Source organism: Crocodylus porosus, unplaced genomic scaffold (assembly GCF_001723895.1).
Source record: "Crocodylus porosus isolate Cpor-Errol unplaced genomic scaffold, CroPor_comp1, whole genome shotgun sequence".
In the NCBI taxonomy this organism is placed as follows: Eukaryota; Metazoa; Chordata; order Crocodylia; family Crocodylidae; genus Crocodylus; species Crocodylus porosus.
The window spans coordinates 234,999,111-235,019,900 of record NW_017728886.1 but is presented as its reverse complement, the minus strand read 5'-3'; the positions used below and the strand labels follow the sequence as shown (position 1 = coordinate 235,019,900).

At 42.3% G+C, this 20,790-nt stretch overlaps 1 protein-coding gene and 1 long non-coding RNA gene across 2 annotated transcripts in view; one reads left to right on the top strand and one right to left on the bottom strand.

Annotated features, from left to right (window-relative positions):
* Positions 1-8,966, top strand: part of YWHAZ (tyrosine 3-monooxygenase/tryptophan 5-monooxygenase activation protein zeta) — a 23,715-nt gene extending 14,749 nt beyond the window's left edge. Inside the window, exons 2-5 of the mRNA XM_019551364.1 lie at positions 1,848-1,971; positions 4,828-4,991; positions 5,082-5,177; positions 7,912-8,966. Coding sequence (XP_019406909.1) covers positions 1,848-1,971; positions 4,828-4,991; positions 5,082-5,177; positions 7,912-7,971 — 444 coding nt within the window. The 3' untranslated portion in view covers positions 7,972-8,966. The remainder of the gene's footprint in view (positions 1-1,847; positions 1,972-4,827; positions 4,992-5,081; positions 5,178-7,911) is intronic.
* The window catches only part of LOC109321070, a 20,053-nt gene continuing 2,403 nt past the window's right edge, over positions 3,141-20,790 (bottom strand). Inside the window, exons 2-3 of the long non-coding RNA XR_002103968.1 lie at positions 12,580-12,584; positions 3,141-3,254 (exon numbers count right to left, since the gene is read on the bottom strand). This is a non-coding gene — a long non-coding RNA (uncharacterized LOC109321070). The remainder of the gene's footprint in view (positions 3,255-12,579; positions 12,585-20,790) is intronic.

Below are 20,790 nucleotides of genomic sequence, written 5' to 3'. Positions count from 1 at the left end.
ATGTGCTGCCCCACCCCAGCTGGGCAGCTTGTCATCAGGCTTACCAGCTGGAGGCAACTGCGTCAGCTGCCTATTTAGTCTATGGCCAAATCTCCGAAGCGGTGCCAAATCTTTTGGATTTGATTCGGCTGAAGCAATTTGCTGTCCTTTGAATCTGCTAAGTCTGAATCCAAAGCTAATACTTGCCACTTCGCACAGGCCTAGCATACACATTTGGTGACACATTACGATTTAAAAGTCTTTTATGTAGCAAACTAAAATGCGTCCCATGTATTTTAGTTGGCTATGTAACGAATTACAGCAATATTCCTCATGTGTACAAGGCAGCAGGGACCGTGCACGGGGCACTGGAATCCCAAGCGTGCTTGGGGAAGCTCAGGCATGGCAGGCTTCCAGTATCCCATGTACTGTCCCTGCCACCTTCTCCAGCTGCCAGCACACCTGGCTACCTTCATGCCATCTTCCCAGGGCAGCCAGCCCATTTTCAGGCAGTCCCAGGTGGTGGGGATGGTGCACAGGGCACTAGAAGCCTGCCAAACCCAAGCTTTCCCGAGCACACCTGGGCTTCCAGCGCCTCATTAATTGTTGGATCCAGCAGGTGCTGTCTGTGAGCTGGGGCTGCACCTGCACAGCGAGCACCCTGCCCAGTCTGCCCGGAAGGGAAGCACTGGGCGCCCCCACACCTCAGGGGCAGTGTGACCCAGCAGCAGCTCATGCAGACAGGCTCCACTGGGGGGGGGCAGTGGCAAGGGGCCCAATCTTTTCTTTTTTTTTTTTTCCTGGAGCCTGCCTGCATCTCCCACGGCCAGGTGGCGAGCTTCTGGTGGGTTGCACAGCCCCTGAGCTGCGGGAGACCCCGGTGCTTCCCTCCAGTGATCATGTCCCCTGGGCAACACTCACTCACTGGCACCCCACTCAGGTGCTCCTGGGGGCCACCAACATAGCAGAGGGAAGCACCAGGGGGCCCCCTTGCAGCTCAGGGCTTGCTGGTGGCTCGGGGAGAGGAGGGGAAGGATTGGGCCCCTCACTGCTTTTTCCCCCCCTTCAGTGGAGCCTGCCTGTGCAAGCTGCCACTGGGTTGCGCAGCCCCTGAGCTGTGGCAGGGCCTAGTGCTTCTCTCTGTGGCAGCGGTGCCCCTCAGCTTATTCTGTCTGTCTGGAGCACCCTGGTTGTTTTAGTAAACATTGTGATTGGCTGCCAAGACATCCAACCAGAGTGCTCTGGACAGATAGAATAAGCCTATTATTATTATTATCATAGATTAGGCCCCTAAACAAGTAGTCTGCTTCTCTAAGATGCAGAGCCGCTAAAGACATGCTAACCTTGGAAGAAAAAAAAGCCATTTGCTTAGAAGCATCCATGTGCAAAAATGTTTGTTTAGATTATATACTGAAATATTCTGAAAACTGAGTTGGGTATCACAGCCAGTGATTTTTTTTTTAATTTTTTTTTCATTTATTTTTTTTTCCTACCCCAATTTGCTAAAAGAGATACTACAGTGGTTTAATTTAACAATAAACAACTAGCATAAAACAAGATACAGAACACCAGCAGGCCAAGTGTCCTACTTGCTACTTGAGGTGAAGTTAAAAAGTCTATATCACTATCTATTAAAACATTTTCAGTTTGTATTGGTGAACTGTATGTAGAATAAGTCTTTGAACATTACAACATGGTATTCATCAATGAAATAGATGGAAAAAATTTAGTCTAATTAAGGTGGGGTTTGTTGGGGGGAAAGGGGTTGTTTTTCATGCTTGTGGTAATAGCCTGCAATGTAACTAAACTGGTTCTGCAGTACCTTTGAAAGGTAAGATAAAAATACTACTCTTTGTTTTTAATTTTAGTCTCTTTTGGAAAAGTTCTTGATTCCTAATGCTTCGCAAGCAGAAAGTAAAGTTTTCTATTTGAAAATGAAAGGAGACTACTACCGTTACTTGGCTGAGGTTGCTGCTGGAGATGACAAGAAAGGTACAGTGAGTCCATTTTTTGCTAAACTTGTCAAACTTACTTGCTTTGAATGGTATTGGGACTGTCTTCCCCACTGCCTCCAAGGTGACTTGTCATTCTAATTAGTTAACTATTCTACTAAGTGTAATGACTTAAATTTGTACTTCACAGAAGAACTTGCAGAAATTTTGAGTAGCCACAGTTGCATTAGTATTATAATGCAAATGCCACTGCAGAGAGTAAAATATGGGGAAAAGAAGCTAGTAAATAATAGCTTCTCTCAGAGTACCACCTTGTCAATTGAAGGAAGTGATCTTTCTATGGCAATATAATATGATTAAAGACTAATCTCTTGTCTGCGAAAGAGGGGCAAATTTGGGTTGCATGGGCAAACTCAGTTTTAGCATTTCCTAACTTATGAATACTTATTGCAACCTCAAGGTTGGTCTGCAACAGGGGTGCGCAATTATTTGGACTGAAGAGCCACTTAAGGAGTTCTGGTGAGCTGTTGCAGACCGGGTCAACATCCCCTCTCCTCCCCAGCCCACAACAGCTCACCAAAACTCCTTAAGTGGTAGATTACTAGACCAGTCTGGGGGTGCCAGATGGAGTGGGCAGGTGGGGTTTCCATGGAGACCAGCCCAGGATCCCTGCAGGCAGGGCATGCTCAGCTGGATAGATGGCATGGGGCTGCGGACAGGTGGGGACTGGCATCCAGAAGCAGGACGGGCAGGGCCAGGGTTGGGGCCCAGGGCAGTGCCACAGTCTGCTCTCTGCACAGCTCCATGCTGTCACTGTCCCAGGTTCCTGGCCCTGCCCATGCATCCTGCTCCAGGACGCTGCTCCCTGCCCTCCTGTAGCCTCATCCCATTCAGCTGTCTGAGTACGCTGGCTGGGATAGTGGGGGTCCCAGCTGGTCTCCATGGGGACCCTGCATGCTTGCCTGCTTCGTCTGGTGCCCCTGGTGGTGGGTGCGGGGCAGATGGGCCAAGGTGCCTAGGCAGTGGGGCTGGGTAGTGGCAGTGGTGATGCTGGCAGTGGCAGCCAAAAGGAGCCAGAGTTGCCAGGAAGAAGAATCTGGCAGCTGCCTCAGCTCTGCTGTATGCCGTAGGCAGCAGGACTGGCCGCATGCACCATGGCCTGGGCTGACCCCCTGCACCTGGGCCAGGCAGGGCTGAGGGATGTGCTGTGGGCCATATTTTATCCATCCCAGTCTACAATAATTGATTTCCTAGGGTTTGTTTAAAAAGCAGGCTAAAATGAACGTCATATAATGTGGTGTATTGAGATAAACACTTTCCACACTTTCTGCAATTTGGGTTAACAAAGTAAATGGCAGTAATAGGCCATCTAAGTGGACCAGTCATAAGAGGCTAAAAGTTCAAATTTTACCTGTGGGTTTTGGAGATAGCTGCTGACTGAAATTTGAGGCTTGGAGTATTTGACTTATTCCGTTCTCTGGAGGGAATCTGCTCATGGATGCAGGCTTTTCTGTTCATTTTCTTGCCACCCTACACATCCCGTGTCCCCTCCCCCCCTCCCCCCCGGTTCTCCATATTCCTGTCCCATCCCATTCCAGTTGTCTGTCTGTGCTCATCTCAACCCTTCTATTCCAGTCTTTGCTCAGTCCTTTCAGAATTCTACTGATCATCTTCTGATCTCTCCCAGTTTTCCCCCATCTCCTTCAGTTTCTCATTTAGTCTCCTTTTCCAAGCTATTCCTGGTTCTCCTTTGCACCAGTCTTTCAGTTCCTCCCGCTGGCTTCTAGCCAGTACCAATATCTTCCCCACTCCTAAGTTTCCATAAACTTATTGTTCCATTTTATTCCCCTTATTCCTCCTGGATTTACTGTTGTCCCTTTGGCATCTGAATTCAGTGATTTCTTCCTCCCCACTGTCTGCCAGCACTGTGGCAGTCTCCAGAAGTCATTAAAGGGAAGTGACTTCAGCCCTGTCCTAGTAGTCTGTGAGGATTGGACACGGGGAGTGCAGTCAAGTAGGAACTGGGAAGATGGAGAGGAGCATGCTCACTGAGGCTGGAATCCCTTGAGCAGTTCTCTTAGTCTATAACTTAGGTAAATTGAAAGAGTGTTTTAATGAGCATAGCAAAAAGCATGTTCATGACACAGGCCCTTTGCAGAACTTGAAATCTCTGGTCTAAAATTGGAATTCTAGAGATTTCCAGAGAAAATGTTGCCAGAATTTAACTAGACGCTTTCCTTCTTGGAAATGGCTGAACTGGATTACTTGCTTCCCAAAAGTCAGCCTAAGATATAGGGCATGGTATTTCTACACAAACAGCTTTTTGTCAAAATTCTGTAAGTTTAAATGGATCTTTATTGTGGAAGGCATCTTAATAGACTGGGCTATCAGCTATGCCTGTGATTAAAACGTAGACTTGTATTGTTTTTCAGTGTCGAACACATTGCCACATAAAATAGTTTTAAGTAAATCTGTATGTGGTGAAGTACTGTTGTTCAACTTTATCCTAACTATTTCTAATTCTGTTTTATTCTTTATTACTTGCCTTGTCATTACACGGTGGTTTTTTATTCTTGTCTCAGCACTAAAAAAATGCCAAAAAGATTAGGTTGCAACACAGCTTTAACTGATCAGTCATAAAAAGCTTTTAGCCATGTTTTGGTCCAGGATACCTGGCAGTGTTCCTGTCGACCTGTCATTTGGTTAACACAACAAATGTTCTTTTAAAAGTATTACCAACAAGGTACCACTTTAACCCAAGATTGTATTCTTGTGAATAAGCAAACTTAATCCTAATGTAGTCATCTTATATTATACTTGTATGATAAAAACAGTACCTCTAAACATAGCTGCTTGAGTTCAATATCTGAATTATTTGCATTCTTCTTTCTTTAAGGGATAGTGGAACAGTCGCAACAGGCATATCAAGAAGCTTTTGAAATCAGTAAAAAGGAGATGCAACCAACACATCCCATCAGATTAGGTCTGGCCCTAAACTTCTCGGTGTTCTATTACGAGATTCTGAATTCCCCGGAGAAAGCCTGCAGCCTCGCAAAAACGGTAAGCATTTAATTTTTTTCATCTTTCTTGTGACTTTTTTTTTATTATTATGATTACATGAAAAATAATACTTTTTTTCTTTAACATCAGGCTTTTGATGAAGCCATTGCTGAACTTGATACATTAAGTGAAGAATCATACAAAGACAGCACGCTAATAATGCAATTACTGAGAGACAACTTGACAGTAAGTACAATTAAAACTTCCTTGTTAAGCAAGGGATCTTGCACCATGAAGAGTTTGTCACTGCTTGACTAAAGTGTGTGATCACTTAGCTGGTGGCTACTGTTTGTCATATTGATGGGTAGGTGCATGCTATCAGTTGGTGAGACCTGTTTGGTACCAAGGAACTATGAGCAAGAGCCATGAAGCATGAGGTTAGTGCAAATGCTGTCATCTAAACTAAGACTCTCACTGCTTGTTCTCTGGGTTGAAATAGCCACCAGCGATTTTCCTCTTTCCCCTCACCCCAAAGCCTGCTGTTGAAATTAAGCTGATTTAGCTGCTCTTGTTCTTGAATGGATTGCTTTCTTGACTGTTGCAGGGGGCTCTGTGATGTCAGATTTTTTTTTTGTTGTTTTTGTTGTAGGGTTGTTTCCCTAATGTTAAGAAACAATTTTTGTATTGCTTCCTTTAACTACTGATAGGCGTGTCAGAAATAGAGTAGGTTGGATGTTTTTTAATAGCTGTCAAGTATTTAAAAAATGGAGAACCTTGTGTGGCCAAGAAGAGACTATTTTTACTCTACTAGTTTTCTGGCAGTGATTCCCGACCAGGGTGATGTAACATCCTGGGATGCAGTGAATTCGTTGTAAAGGGGCCAAAGGTTTCAATTGGGAATCCATAGTGTCAGAAGCATTCTGACCTGTTGTGGTCTTCAATGTTCTTTACTCTTTCTCTAACAAAAAAAAGAGTCAAAGCTAAGAGCTTGCATTTTTCCAAGGGGTGCCTTTAGACTAATGAGGAGATGAGAACCATTATTCTGTGGGAAACATTTTGAAGCTGGTCACAAAGTGCATCGGCTGTGATTTGAGGTGTCAACTAAAGACCTCTCCTACTAGCACATCCTTAAGCAGATACCTGGGCTAATGCTTAGTATTAGTGTCCTCATGCAGTTACATCAATTAAAACTAGAAATAGAAATCCAAGATTCCGTGTGGGGTCTTTGTCTTTGCTTATGTTCATTGCATGAGTGTTGCTCTTATTGACCTCCACTAGTGTCATCTAAACAGTAACAGCTAATGTATTGTATGGTCAGTGAATGCAAAAAATCTGTTAATACTTCTTGTGCAGACTTTTAAATGCTGTGCTTCAGAATTAATCAGATCATAAAAACATCTAGTATTTGACATACTTCCACATACTATTTATACTACCTGTACACTGATTTTTAACGTTTGGCTCCCAAATTTCAAAAAAAATGGTAGGAAACGAAGTATTCAACTAGGTAGATATTTTGGATTTTCAAGTTTCATGAATACCCTAATTCACACAGCAATACCAGATGATTCACTGTCCTCATTCAGTTACTTCTCTACAGTAGTTTCTAGTCTTATCTTCACAAAGCCATCTCTTGAGAGCTCATCCAATATGCTGTTCACTTATGAGGTGTAACAGTAGTTCTTGCTGGTTCGCTTCAGTCATTCTGTTTTGGATCACCCTATACTTGCAAGAAGTCTTCAAACTCTAACAAGCATCTAAAACAAGGGATTGATATGAATGTTTATGTTTATATGACTGTAAAAGCATATGGGTTAAATGTTCTGCCTGTCAGGATTTAGGATTTAGACTTTGTTTCTGTTTTTACCAGGACCTTTAGTTACACCACAAACTCCTGGCTTCCTGTAGCTTTTTGTCGCCTTGTTTACTTAAATTATCAGAATTAGTTTAGAACTTAAAAGTTGTGGGTTTTTGGGAGCAGAAGAATAGTAGAATATGGTAAAGAATCAGCCTCTCAAGGGCCTTAGTAGCTAAAGGATTCAGTGGGGCTTTAGTGGAAGTACAGGCTTCAAATCGCATTGTGGTGTTAGTATCTTGACAGTATAGTCTAAAAATGACAAGAAACACTTTTGTGAAACAAAAATACATTGGTTATCTCCTCTCTGTCATGCAAAACACTGTTGTCTAGTTGCCATCTCTGGCCTTGACCTATGACACCTTCTAGGAAATTTAAATCTGGACTTCTTGCACAGTCAGATTTTTTTGTCTGAAAGCTACCATTTTCTGATCATAGCACTGGGAGTACTGTGGATTTGCCATTCACTTCCTTATTGCTTCATCCCAGCAGATCTTGGGGGGTTGGGGGACACATCCTCTTTTCAGCTGTGCTGCACATGTGCAGTAAGCTCTGAGAGGGCAAACTATAGTGGTGTTCACCTCATGGGCTGTGGAGCTGCACAGAAACAGTGGCTCTGGTCAGAGCCTGCACTGATCAGCAGGAGTCTGCAGTGAGTTCTGAGCAAACTGTGCATGCATGGTACAACCAAAAGGTGGGTATTGGCACTGCAGCACATACCCCCTCACCCCCACCCCAATCTGCCTTGCTTCATTTTTAGTTTTACAGTTCAAGGGGATATCTCTATGCCTCTCCTTCTCAGGAAGAGGCTCAACCACACTTAAGGCTGAAAAGGTTTAATTTGTTTTTCCTCAAGTAGAAGGGGGAAGTCTCTTGCTTCTTTTAATCAGCCTTTACCCGCGGTGTTGTGTGTCACAGTGAGGAAGAAACTAACTGAGAATAAGATTGCTAACCAACTTGCATAAGGGAATTTAACCTAGTTGTGAGGAGAAATAACACCTTTGAAAACAAGAACAGTTTTACCTTTACAGTACCAACTTCAGTGTTTAGTTAGAAATGGAATTCGACTGGATCTTCTGCATTCTTCACATTGTAAACACTTTACTCTGTTTTTCTCTCAATCAGTTGTGGACATCGGATACCCAAGGAGACGAAGCTGAAGCAGGAGAAGGAGGGGAGAATTAACCAGCCTTCCAACTTTCATCTGCCTCATTCTAAAATTGACACAGTAGACCATTTGTCATCCATGCTGTCCCACAAATAGGTTTTGTTTACGATTTATGACAGGTTTATGTTACTTCTATTTGGATTTCTATATTTCCCATGTGGTTTTGTTTAATATTAAGGGAATAGAGCCAGTTAACATTTGGGGAATTTATCTGTTTTCATCTGAGGTGGCCAATATAGGGTTGTGAAATTTTTATACAAGTTTTACATGTTTGGCATAGTACTTTTGGTACATTGTGGCTTCCCACAAGGCCAGTGTTAAACAGCTTCCTATGTCAGGCAAAGAAAACCGCTTGCATATTGGTCTGTCACAGTCAGGGTGGGGTGGGGGGAGGGATAATCGGTTGCAGCCACAGGTGTAGTTAGTGCGAGTACTTCAAAGCTGGAGCATACATGGCTGTGAGGGAACCAATGTCCCATGGATATTGCATGTCAAGCATGTGAAATCTATGGAATATAATCACGTGTACATCTTTGATTGCAGCTGAAGTGTTCCTTGAGACAGTCTGATAACCCAGTCCATTTTTTCCAGAGAAGGGCAGAAACGGTTCACATTCCATTATTTGTAAAGTTACCTGCTGTTGCTTTCATTATTTTTGCTACACATTTTATTTGTATTTAAATGGTTTAAGCAACCTAAGAACAAATGTACAAGTAAAGATGCAGTAAAAATGAAATGCTTGATATCGATAACTACACTGTATATCGAGCACAGCAGTAAAACAAACCCATGTATTTAACTTTTTTTTAGGTTTTTTGCTTTCGTGATTTTTTTGATACTTGCCTAACATGCATGTGCTGTAAAAATAGTTAACAGGGAAATAACTTGAGATGATGGCTAGCTTTGTTTAATGTCTTACGAAATTTTCATGAACAATCTAAGCATAACTGTTAAGAACATGTGTATTAAGTTGATGTAAGTGGAATAAAAGTTTTATGAATGGACTTTTCAACTACCTTTGAAATTAGATTTTCATGTAAATATTTCTTCCTTCTCACTAAATGCACTGAGAAAGTATATGAACTAGTCAAATAACTCCCTTAAACTTAAAGAAATGTATGCACCTAGGTATTTGACCCATCTTTTCTGTAGTGGGGAGGCGAGGGGGAGTTAAGTTAGCCTTAACGCAGTTGTCTGAAAGCTGTAATAATTGTTGAAGCTTTCTGAGTGCACACATGGTACTCTGTAAATTTATCACAAGTCCTGGGGGAATACTGTAGTTATACAACAACGCTGGAAACATCTAGCAGGTGGGTAGGATAATCTTTCAAACTATGAAGCTGCTCCCAGATGGCAGTAACTGGTTACCAGCTCAAAGGTAAAATGTTGTGTTTTCTTAATGAATTTCAGCATTTGTTGTAAAATGATTCAAGATGGAAAGAGACTTCAGGGAAGGTAAAAGTGTATGCTTTCCCCTAGAAAAGGAAAATCTAAAATAACCCAAGGTCATTACTTTTTAGAAGCCTATTCTTTTGTCTAGTATTATGACTTTAGCCTTGCCTCTCTAAAGGGAAAGGCAGTAATTGCTTGGTGATTGCTGTTACTGAACTCAAAGGGCTGAATTCTAGCTGGGGTCTAATTGAACAGTGTCTGATTAGAACATGGCTATATCCTCCAAAGGACTTTCTTTTCTCCCCACCCCCAACTCCCCATTGTAGAAATGGGTGCAAGGTATATTTGTATGGTATGTGATAACTTGTTTTTGAGCATAAGTAAACCTTTTTTTCATTAGAAGTAATTTGCCATCAATGGAGAAAAATAGTGGACTCTAACTTCAGAGTTGCATGATAACTTTTTTTTTTAAACCTACATATTGGATTAACTTAGATTTTCAAAGTAAATTTTAATTGAAGTTTACTCCTAGAGAGTTGTCAGTTCTATTTTAATTAGGGAGCCAAATGAAATGGTTGACTTGCTCCTTGTAACTGGAACTTTAAAATTATATACAAAATAAGACCCAATAACTTATTACATTGGGATACAGTGGAGTACAGCATAACTAATACTTGGCTCTTCCATGACTCTTCATCAACTCTTCATCCATGAATCTGTGGTTTGCTTTAAAAAAGGGGGTTGTTATCCACTTTTAAGACAGCTTTATTCTCTGTTTTGAATAGCAGAGCTGATTGCAGAATATGAGAATTATGGGTGAACAACACTAATGAACTCTGTGAAATGACTCCAGCCTTTAAATATAAAAATGTTAAATGCTCACATAAGGCGGTTTTGTTATCAGTAGCTCTGACTGTTTACACTGCATATTTTCTGAATTAAGGGAGCTGCAAACGTTGTCCTCTAAGCAGAACTCTTCAGCTACAAGGAGCTTGTGGGGGGGCACAGGGGGTCCAAACTCCCATCAAACAGTCTCTTCTCTAACCAAGGAAACAAGTTTGTTTAACATTCTAGATATTATTTGATATGGAAAAGGATTTGTTTATAACATGTTAATGTGTGGTGCTGAGTGCTGTACAACAAACAGGCTTAAACTATGGAAAGGACAACTCTGTTAAATACTATGTGAGGGAAGGGGCAGGACTACTAGCAAGTGTAAAAACTAATGATCGTAGAAGAAGGTACTAACATGCAGCTAAATAGACACAATGAAGACTATACAGGCTAAACTGGCTCGCCATCAGGAACATTTTGCTCACTTTATTCTGTTTAGTTTTTTTTCCTAAAAGGTATTTTTGCCAGACACGAGGCTAACCTTAACATGCTTTAACTCATCCATGTAAGCAGCTAGTAGAAAAAGCACTGAATGGCAACTATCAAAATATGAAGTAGAAAAGAGTTTGAGCAAAGTGTTCAATTAGCCTGTTAGACAGGAACACTGAGATACATTTTGCTTCTGCTGAAATGGAAATTTTATATGGATCCTCATTGAATGGTTAGTTGCAATGATGCAAGCATGTTGGTTCACAAGTTTGCAGATGAACTTGTTATGCAGGATGTATGTAAACAGAGGTGGGCAAAATGTGGCCTGGGGGTTGGATGTGGCCCGACCAGGCCATTCTATCCAACCCATGGGGCCCCTAAAAAATTTGGAAAATTAATATTAATCTGCCCTGGGCTGCCTGTCATATGGCCCTCAATGGCTTGCCAAAAGTCAGTAAGCGGCCCTCTGCCCAAAATAATTGCCCACCTCTGATGTAACAGTTAGTTTGTCCCACCCTGGCTTCATATAAAATGAAATTATGTGCATTGAGAATGCTACCTACTTTACAATCTCTTCTCCCAGTTATCTGATTTATGCTGCTTTGGCAGAAATAATTCTTAATTTGTGAAGTGCCAATCACCATAGCAACTAACTGCAGTTGAAGAAATTTAGGATCATATTACATAATAGAATATAATCAGCTAGAAAACTAAGCTAAATTATGTGCCTTACATGTTATCCAAAGGCCACCAAGATCTAGAGGGGCCTTCTGTAATCTGCTGGAAATGCCATCTTTTGGTGCTGTAAAATCAAATGCCTGTAGCGAAAAGCAAAAATGTTCTTTCCAGTTGCTATGCCATAATATAGTACAGAGACAGACTATAGCTTCAATAAGCAAAACATGTACCATTCAGCTGTTATCACATTTGTTGTTCTTAATACTGTGAGTTATAACCAGTATTGCCCAGTATGCATTAGTCTGCCTCAGACTGGACAGGCTTTTTTTCCACCAGCTGAAGCCTCTTGTTGGTTTTCAGTGGTGGTGTTAATTATAATGCTCTGCAAAAACTTTGGCAGAGACAGGAATAGTGTAGCTATGAAGCCCTTCAAGGGGGATGGTCACAGCAGCTGCCTGGTCTGGTATGCTGACAATGACTGGGACATCTTTGTTGCAAATTCCACTCCATGGTAGCTTTCTATGTAGCAAATTCAAAATTGGAGAAAAATTGGTAACTTTAGATTCTGTTCCCAAGAGGGAAATGCAGGAGTCTACCAGTGGTAAAAGGAAGGCTATGAACTGCAGTTGAGCAACATGAAAGCAAAATGTTGCCCCCAGAATCTGATTTTCAACCTTTCCCCAGAATTTAGATGGTCCTGGTTCTATAGAAATGCTTTCTAGAACACTTCTACAGGGCAGTTTAAAGTGGGGAGCAGCAAGGGATGCATACTTCTCAAGGTAGGGGAGAATTCTTATGGCTCCATAAGCCAGCTTGATACAAGCACTGCAGGTGAAACTTTGCTTTCCCTCCCACCTCCATGTGCCACTACCACCACTATCATATTTAGCACTCCTGTGGGGATTGTTCCACAGGAGCTGGAAGCCATTGAGATCCTATATTGAAATCTAGTTAAATACAAGATTTTGAGAACTGCTGCATGTGATTCACAATGAAAGCATCAGAGATGAGATTCTAAGGGAAGAATTTTTTAAGTTTGTCAAATGGTCTAAGTCCCACATCTGGGGGTTTCTCTTAAATCCCTGAAAATATTTTAAAAATAGTTGTAATAGAAGCCTTGTAAAACTGGGCTCTTTCCTAGCAGTGCTGCTTTTATGCACCTGGCTTTTCTTTTGTTCCTTTTTCTCCTCTTTTTCCCCACTCATAATAATGTTCTGTTTTTTGCAGTGCACAGTAACTCTAGATGGTTCTTCAAAGTTGCAGCATTTCACCCTGGGGCTCTGTATTAGTCGTAAGTAATGTGATTCCTATGTAATAGAGGCATTTATTTATAAGGATCCTTTTCACTGTTGAATGTTGGGGTCAGCAACACAATTAAAGAAATAAGAGCTAGAAAATGCCTAGTAGAGCATTTGTCAGTACCTTTCAATATCAGAGCTAAAATCTGTAACTTTATGCACAGACATCCTATTGAACCTGCATGGTGTAGCACTTTGTCCACATGTAGAGTTGCAAAATCAGTCCAAAGATACTGGGTGCCATGAAATACCCAGGGAAGAGGGGCACTGGGTAGAGTTCTTACAGTAAAATGATACTTATGTTCTAGTGTGAGATCCCACTTGCTTGAGTCATCTCAACTCTTTTACCACTTTCTCTACTAACTATTCTGCATGCACAAGATACGGAAAGGAGGAAACTTCCAATAGAGTCTCACATGCTTATCACAGTAGCAAGCATTTTTAAGAAGCCCGTTTTAAAGTTTAACCTGAGCTGTTTAGCTAAATACCTAAACAGCCTAGTTGATTTAGCATTATATGTTTAATTCCAGCTCCCAATTCCAATAGGGTTTTGGTGAATCTTACCTTGGTAAGTAGGGTTGACTACCTCTGAAGCGACAGCCAACCCTTTTCACAGATAAGACTTCTGTTTTTAAAGGCTTTGAGGTTGTTTTAGATAGGAGAAGAATTGCAAATCGTACTGCCCAATCCCCTTTATCTGGCTCCTATCAACCTCTTGTCTTATTCTACTGTCAAGTCCCTCTTCATGCTACTTCTCACCTTGCACTGTTTTTGTTACCTTATTGGCAGACTTCATTTCTCAGTGCATTCTACCACATGAGCATTATGCTGAGTCAGCTTGTCAGACGGCAGTGATTCTTTTCAGTGTGTGATTTCAGATCACACAGGCTGGAGGGGCAAGTTTATGAAACATTCACAGTTAGATGGAACAGCATTTTCTCCAGTGGTCAAAGTAAAAAACAACCAATGACAAAGGTTGGGGGGAGAGATCTCATGGAAAAGTCCTTGTAATACTTCTCCTTGCCTAGTAATCCTGGTATTATCCAAAATCAAGAATATATACGCTTTCACCGATTCCATGCACCGACTCCCATGGAGTAACAGGAGTAAAACAGAAAAAAATGCTTAGAGAAAAAATGCTTAAGACCGAAGTGTTCTTGTTCATAGATTCCTAGATTGTAAGGGCTGGAAGGAATCTCACAAGATCATTAGGTCCAGCTGTCCTGCACTAGGCAGAAAAGACAAACTGGGGCCCAGCGAGGTGACCATCCAGTCTCTTCTTGAAGTTTCCTAGGATAGGTGATTGCACCACCTCTGGAGGGACACCCTTCCTGTAAAGAAGTTTTTCATAGTGTTAAGCCTGAAATGGTCTTCCAGGAGTTTGTGGCCATTACTCCTGGTTTTCCCCAAGGGTGCCCTGGTGAACAGTTGTTTGCCAAGTGCCTGATTTATTCCCCTGATGCAGCACTAAGCTGCTACCAAGTCCTCTCTCAGCCTTCTCTTTTTCAGCCTGAAGAATCCCAGGTCTTTCAACCTTTCCTTGTATGGCTTGTTGTGCAAGTCTCTGATTATACAGGTGGCTCTTCTCTGGACTGTCAAGTTTGACCACATACTTGTTGAAGTACAATGCCCAGAACTACGTGCAGTACTCCAGCTGCGGTCTCACCAACACTGAGTAAAGCGGAAGAATCACTTCCTTGGTTTTGCTTGAGATGCATCAATTGATGCAATCAGTATATTATTTCCCCTGCTGACTAAAGCATTGCATTGACAGCTCATTCATACTGCGATCTATTATTACCTCCAAGCCCCTTTCAGTCGTGCTGGTCAGTTTGGTGTCCCTGAGCCTGTAAGTGTTGGGGGTTGCTTGTCCTGAGGTGTGGAGCACTTTACATTTCTCGTTGTTCAACTTTATCTGGTTCTGATCCACCCAATTTGCCAGCCTGTCTAGGTCCACCTGAATCTGCAGTCTATCTTCAAGCATGACCACACTCCCCCGTAACTTAGTGTTGTCCTCAGACTTAGCCAGTGAGTTCTTCACCCACATATCCAAATCATTGATAAAGGTGTTGAAGAGAACAGGCCTAAACAGGGACCCCTGAGGGACACCACTGGCCAGTTCTCACCAGGACAACACAGATCTGTTCATGAGAACTCTCTGGGTCCTACCCCGCAGCTAGCTGCCTACCCACCTGGCTGTCACACAGTTACTCCTGCAATCCTCCAATTTCCCCAAGAGGCCATTGTGGGATACCAGATTGTGTGAACTGTACTTGGTTTCAAAACCTGTGGTAGGCTTACTCCTTAGTAAGAGTGAAAAATCTTTACCCCCTCACTGAGTGAGATTTCACTCATGCTCAAAAAATAAAATTCATTCTAGTATGAGTACTAACCATTCAACCCTTACTGTATAGAGCCTGAAAAGTGTTTGTGAATCTGTTGTGTGACTGGAGGTGTACTTTAGTACGTAAGGAGACTTACACTGATGAAATTTGTATGTTGTGGGCTTTACAGCCTCTAGATCAGTGTTTCTCAAACAATGGGTTGTGACCCAATACTGGGTTGCAAGAATATATCAAAAGGGTCACAAACAAACTTTAAAAATGGATTCTCCTTTAAAGGAGAAAAATGGGAAACCGTGGCTTTTCCCTTGCAGGCTGGCAGAGTTCCAGCCTGCAAGGGGCTGCTTGTGGGCCCCCCATACCCCGCACACGGGGCTGGGGATGGGAGGCACAGGGTTGGGACTGGCCGTTAATGTTTACAAATGGGTCCAGGTGCAAAAAAGTTTGAGAACCACTGCTCTAGATTACCAGTCACAGAGGGTGACAGGATCATACTCTGAGCAAAAGAGTTCAGTCACTAAATGATAGCTGTTCATGTTTATTCTAAGAGAACAAGTGTGGATATTATCTTTCATAGATTTCATAGACATCAGGGCTGGAAGGGACCTCGGGAGATCGAGTCCAGCCCCCTGCCCGAAGGGCAGGAAGTCAGCTGGGGTCATAGGATCCCAGCAAGATAAGCATCCAATTTGCTCTTGAAGGTGTTCAATGTAGGTGCTTGAACCACCTCCGCTGGCAGACTGTTCCAGACCTTGGGGGCTCGGACAGTAAAGAAATTCTTCCTCATGTCCAGCCTGAAACGGTCTTGCAGGAGTTTGTGACCGTTCGACCTAGTCATCCCTTGTGGAGCTCTGGTGGACAAACGTTCCCCCAGATCCTGGTGGTCACCCCGATAAACTTATAGGTGGCCATCAGATCACCCCTGAGCCTACGCTTTTCCAGGCTAAAGAGTCCCATGTCTCTCAGCCTATCATCGTAAGATCTGTTTTCCTGACCTCTGATTATGCGCGTGGCTCTCCTCTGGACTCTCTCAAGCTTCTCTACATCCTTTTTGAATTGTGGAGCCCAAAACTGGCTGCAGTACTCCAGCTGCGGCCTCACCAAGGCCGAGAACAAGGGGAGAAAGATGTCCCGGGATTTGCTCGAGAAGCATCTATGGATGCAAGCCAGCGTTTTGGTCGCTTTAGTAGCTGCAGCATCGCATTGCAGGCTCATGTTCATCTTGTGGTCAGTGATGACCCCCAAGTCTCTTTCTTCTGTAGTGCTATCCAACGTAGCACTGCCGAGCCTATATCTTGTAAAGCAGCTGAGTCTGGCAGTGGGTGATTTGAACTTGCTCTTTGACCACCAGGTGGTTTTATGCAGTTCTAGCAATATTGGCACTTTTAGTCCTGATCTACCAAAGCAAGAGGCTTTGCATTGAAAAACATTGAAAGAAACATTTTTTGGATGAAGAATTTCTCAGCTATCATGACAGGCATAAGGGGACTAATGACGTGTTAAATGTAGCCTCACCTGAAGGAATAAGCAACTGAGTCAAGGCCGTGCACTACAATTCCAGTCAGTATGACTGAAAAACGGCTTATTTTTAAGGATTAGAGAAAGTGAGATTGTTGAAATATGCATGTGGGAAGATGCGGTACTTGAAGGGAGATGATACAAACACATGCCCTGTGTAATGGCTGAAAAGGTGAGAGCAAAGGAAGGGGCTAAGAACAAGACTACAGAAATAAGGAAGTAAGCAGATGTGTTGAGAGATAAGGAAGTTAAGCAGCTAGAGTAAAACCTCAGAGCTCACAGTAGAGACTACACCATTTTACTTCTCCACCCTATAACAAGGGCAACTGTAATAATATATATTATGTAAAAATAGCCAGTCCCTTTCATCCTGAAGGATCTAGAAGTATTTTGCAAGCCATGAGTAAACAAGTTAGTCTCCCACCCTTGAAGTGCAGCCACCCATGAGGCAATACAAACTACTAAGTATATATGAGTGTTTTATATAGTTTGCTTGTGTGTACATACAGTGGGGATAGAAAGCAAAGAAGAATGTATCATTTGGTGCCATAGGTGATTAGGCAGGTAGAAAGTGACAGTGTGAAAAACTGATCAAAATGCTTTTGCAATATGCACTATAGGATCTTTAAAGATGACCTGCAGAGAAAAGTTAACAATGCTGTTTTTAGTCCATCTCTGATTTGTTGGGGGAGGGGCTGGGGAAAGGAGGTTATTTTTAATAAATATTTCTTACCAAACCTTTATTTGTGTTAACCTATCTTAATGAAGCTTTGGTAAGACTGTGGCCGTTTGTGTACTTGTTTTTGTTACAAATTCAGGTCTGCCTTATGGCAAATGTGAGAGAGATCACTGAAGTTAAGGTACTAAAACCTGAACATACAGTAGGAGAAATAGATTTCAGTTTGACTGCTTTAAGCTGTAATTAGGGTGGAGAGTTGTAACTATGACTGCCTGGGAAACACAAAAAAAAATAAGGTTTCTTTTTTAATAAACTAGCTGTATGGCTGGGAGAGATTTAGACTACCTTTCGGCACAAAATGCCCTCTAGGTCTTCAGGCCCATATCTAAAGAAAGAGATTTTGTGTTCAAAAGTTTGTGTAACATTCTTTCTCCCAGCTATACGGTTGGTCCAGTCTTATCCCTCCAAAAACCATAAGCGCAAGGTCTCTTTCAAAGTTGGTTACTGGGGGGTTTTTTGTTAGCGAACTCCACTGTCAAATAAGCATATTTAAAGTTGACCACTTCTTACCGTTCCATTTATTTTGGAGCTCCACAATAATATTTGGAGGGTTTGTCTCCAAAATGTGAGGTTTTTCCTTGATGCATAGTGGCAGCCTCCTCCTCTCCACCCACCCAGCCCCTTCCCCCATTCAGATATGTATTTACTGCTGTAAAAATGTGAGATCCTCAACGAGCAAAACCAAGGATGACCAGACTTGAAGTTCCTGGTGCCATTTCTCCTTAAAGGGCAAAGGAAGCTTCAGCCCCACTCCAGTTAAGGGAGATTTTCAGCAGTCGAGGGAAACCTGTCCATTCCCTACCTCACAGCTGAGCATCCCAAGATCGTTTGCTGCCAATTACCAGTGCTGCTGCCTTGAGGAATAGCTGCCAAGTAGGCAGGTCAGCACCTCCTGACAGTTCTTCCAGCTTCAAGTGTGATAGATGGAAAGGTTGGGAAGTGTTAGGGCTGATGGAACATTAAGGAATGAATATGGATTTGACAGATTCTCTTTAGTGTGTTGGACAGTAATTTTATCAGATGTACTACAGGTGGAAAAATTTGATGGACTCCTTTGTTAATATTTTGCTAGCCCATCAGGATCCACAAAGACTTTATTCAATGGGCTGTTTAGTGCCAAGGGGCAGGAAAGACAGGAAGGAAAAGAAACCAGAGATGCTGACTAGGGTGCTCATAAAACATTTAGTAGAGTTGGGAAACCTGTGAGACCTTTAATGGTCATAGCCATTACTCCAGGGGTGGGCCAAATGCGGCCCACCAAGCCATTCTGTCTGGCCTGCAGGACCCCTAAAAAAATTTAGAAAATTAATATTTATCTGCCCCTGGCTGCCTGCCATGTGGCCCTCAGTGGCTTGCCAAAACTCAGTAAGCGGCCCTCTGCCCAAAATAATTGCCCACCCGGGCATTACTCTGTAATGCCCTGTTTGGCTTATCTGCAATTGTGATTGTTCAAGGAGCTTGTCAGCCTATCTCACCTTTCTTCTAATTAGTTGAAGCTTGGAAACAAAGCTAGAACCTCCCCAGATACAGCCAAGAATTTTCTTGCTTCAGAGATGATGGCTTCTTTCTTTGAGGTTACATGGGGAGACAAAAATGGTGAATAAGTAGAATTTTATCCCTCTAACTTTCAACATTTCCAACATGCCTTTCTATATCAGATGGGTGAAAAAAGCTCTGGTAGTTTTTGGGTTTGTTTTTTTTTTTCTGACAGTACTGTACACTTGCCATCCTTGTACAACCAGGCTGTAGAGCAGTGCTGCTTTCTGTGTTAGTTTCTCTTCTGGAGGCAAAAGGATAACTGCTCTCCAAAGCTGGTATCTGTCAAGTGAAAGATCTTGGGGAGGTGTGTGGCTTTTAATTGACTAATTGATTAAAACATTTAATATTCAAATAAGGAACATCTATCACAATGCTATTTTAAGCACTGTGAAAAAACACAAATGTATCTGAGATGGAGTCACATTCAGAGCCAACTTTATGCCATATGTAATGCAGCAAACACAAGCTACATTGCACTCTCCCTACCAAGGTTCTTGAGACAAAGAACCAATAAAATGCCTTTCAAAAGGAAATGAAATGTCCAAGAAGAATGAATTGAGTGACCTTTTCTTGATTCTAGCAATGTCTGTTATGCTATAATGGTGGGAGTTTTTAGCTGTTAACCCTGCAGCATTAATTTTAAAACCATGCATACATGATATTACATTCTATTTAATTATGTCTCTTCTTTCATGTTGCTTTTCTTAGGATTTCTTATTATACTGTGATCTCTTGTATTTCTGTTGTTACAGCTAGGCCAATTTAACCCCATTGTCTTAAAAATATTAGATTGAAAAGCTGTATGAAATTTAACATAAAAAAAATTCATAGGCTTTTTAGAGCAGTAAGTACAATCTCTTTTCAAAATCAAAATAGTGTTGGATTTTATCAGTTGGATTAAATCCAGGTCTCTACAATCAGATTTTATTGCTGGAAAGATCTGACTTACATCAGTAATTGTATCTTGATGCTCATTTTGACGTACTACCACTTAAGTGCTCTAGGCATGGTGGAGATGGCAGAAGTAATGTTGATTATGTTGATAGCTGTACTCTTTTCCGAGAAGGGCAAGATGTTGCAGGATTTCATCTTGAATGGCATTTGGAGCTTTACATGGTGCGTTGGTCTGAGAAGGAAGAGGTCGTTTCTTGGTCATGGTGTAAATGCCATCCCCATAGCACAGTCACTGGAATCTTGGCACAGGAAGCAGCAGATCTGGATTCTAAGCCCCTCTCATGCAAAGGGGGTGTGAACCTCCATTACTCCTGCTTTCCAGTATTATGCTGTAACTACCACACCATGGCTTAGGCATCCAATTCCCCTCTCCGAGATGGCTTTTACCCTGGATGGGAGGAGACCATGTTCTAGGCTGGATGACCCTTACTCCTAATGGGCCCAGAAACCTCTCCGCAGAGCTGCTCTCTATCCATTTGGGTCTGTTACCCTTTTTTAAATGTAAGGGGCAGTGTTTTAGCTTCAAAAGGGGCACTGGAGAGAGAGGCCTAGATAATGCCAGACCTGTGGTGTGATGGTTAGAGCATTGTTTGTTGGGAAGTCAGAGGCAGGTCTAAACACCCTCTGGGTGATATAGGCCTAAAACCCAGCCCTCTTGCTTCTTTGGCAAGTGTTTTAACCACTTAGCTAGCAGGTCTAGAACAGAGGAGGGTCCTCTTGAATCTAACCCCATGACTTGTAAGTTCTTGTCTGGCTGGGTTTTTTGGACTTAAAAACAGGCAGATGTCTTAACTGGACACACACGTTGCTGCCCAGCTAGTGTGCAGCCTACTGTTCATGCTCAATCTACATGTGTCTATTTGTTCCCACACTCAGGAAGCAGAACCACTACTTGCATATGAATACCAAAAATGTCTTCAGCAGCCAGCAAGCTGCTGTTTAGGTGCACAAGGAGAAATGGAATAGTTTCATAGTTTGTAGGGTCGGAAGGCACCTGAGCAGATCATCTAGTCCAACCCCCTGCCATGGCAGGAAAGAATACTGGGGTCAAAT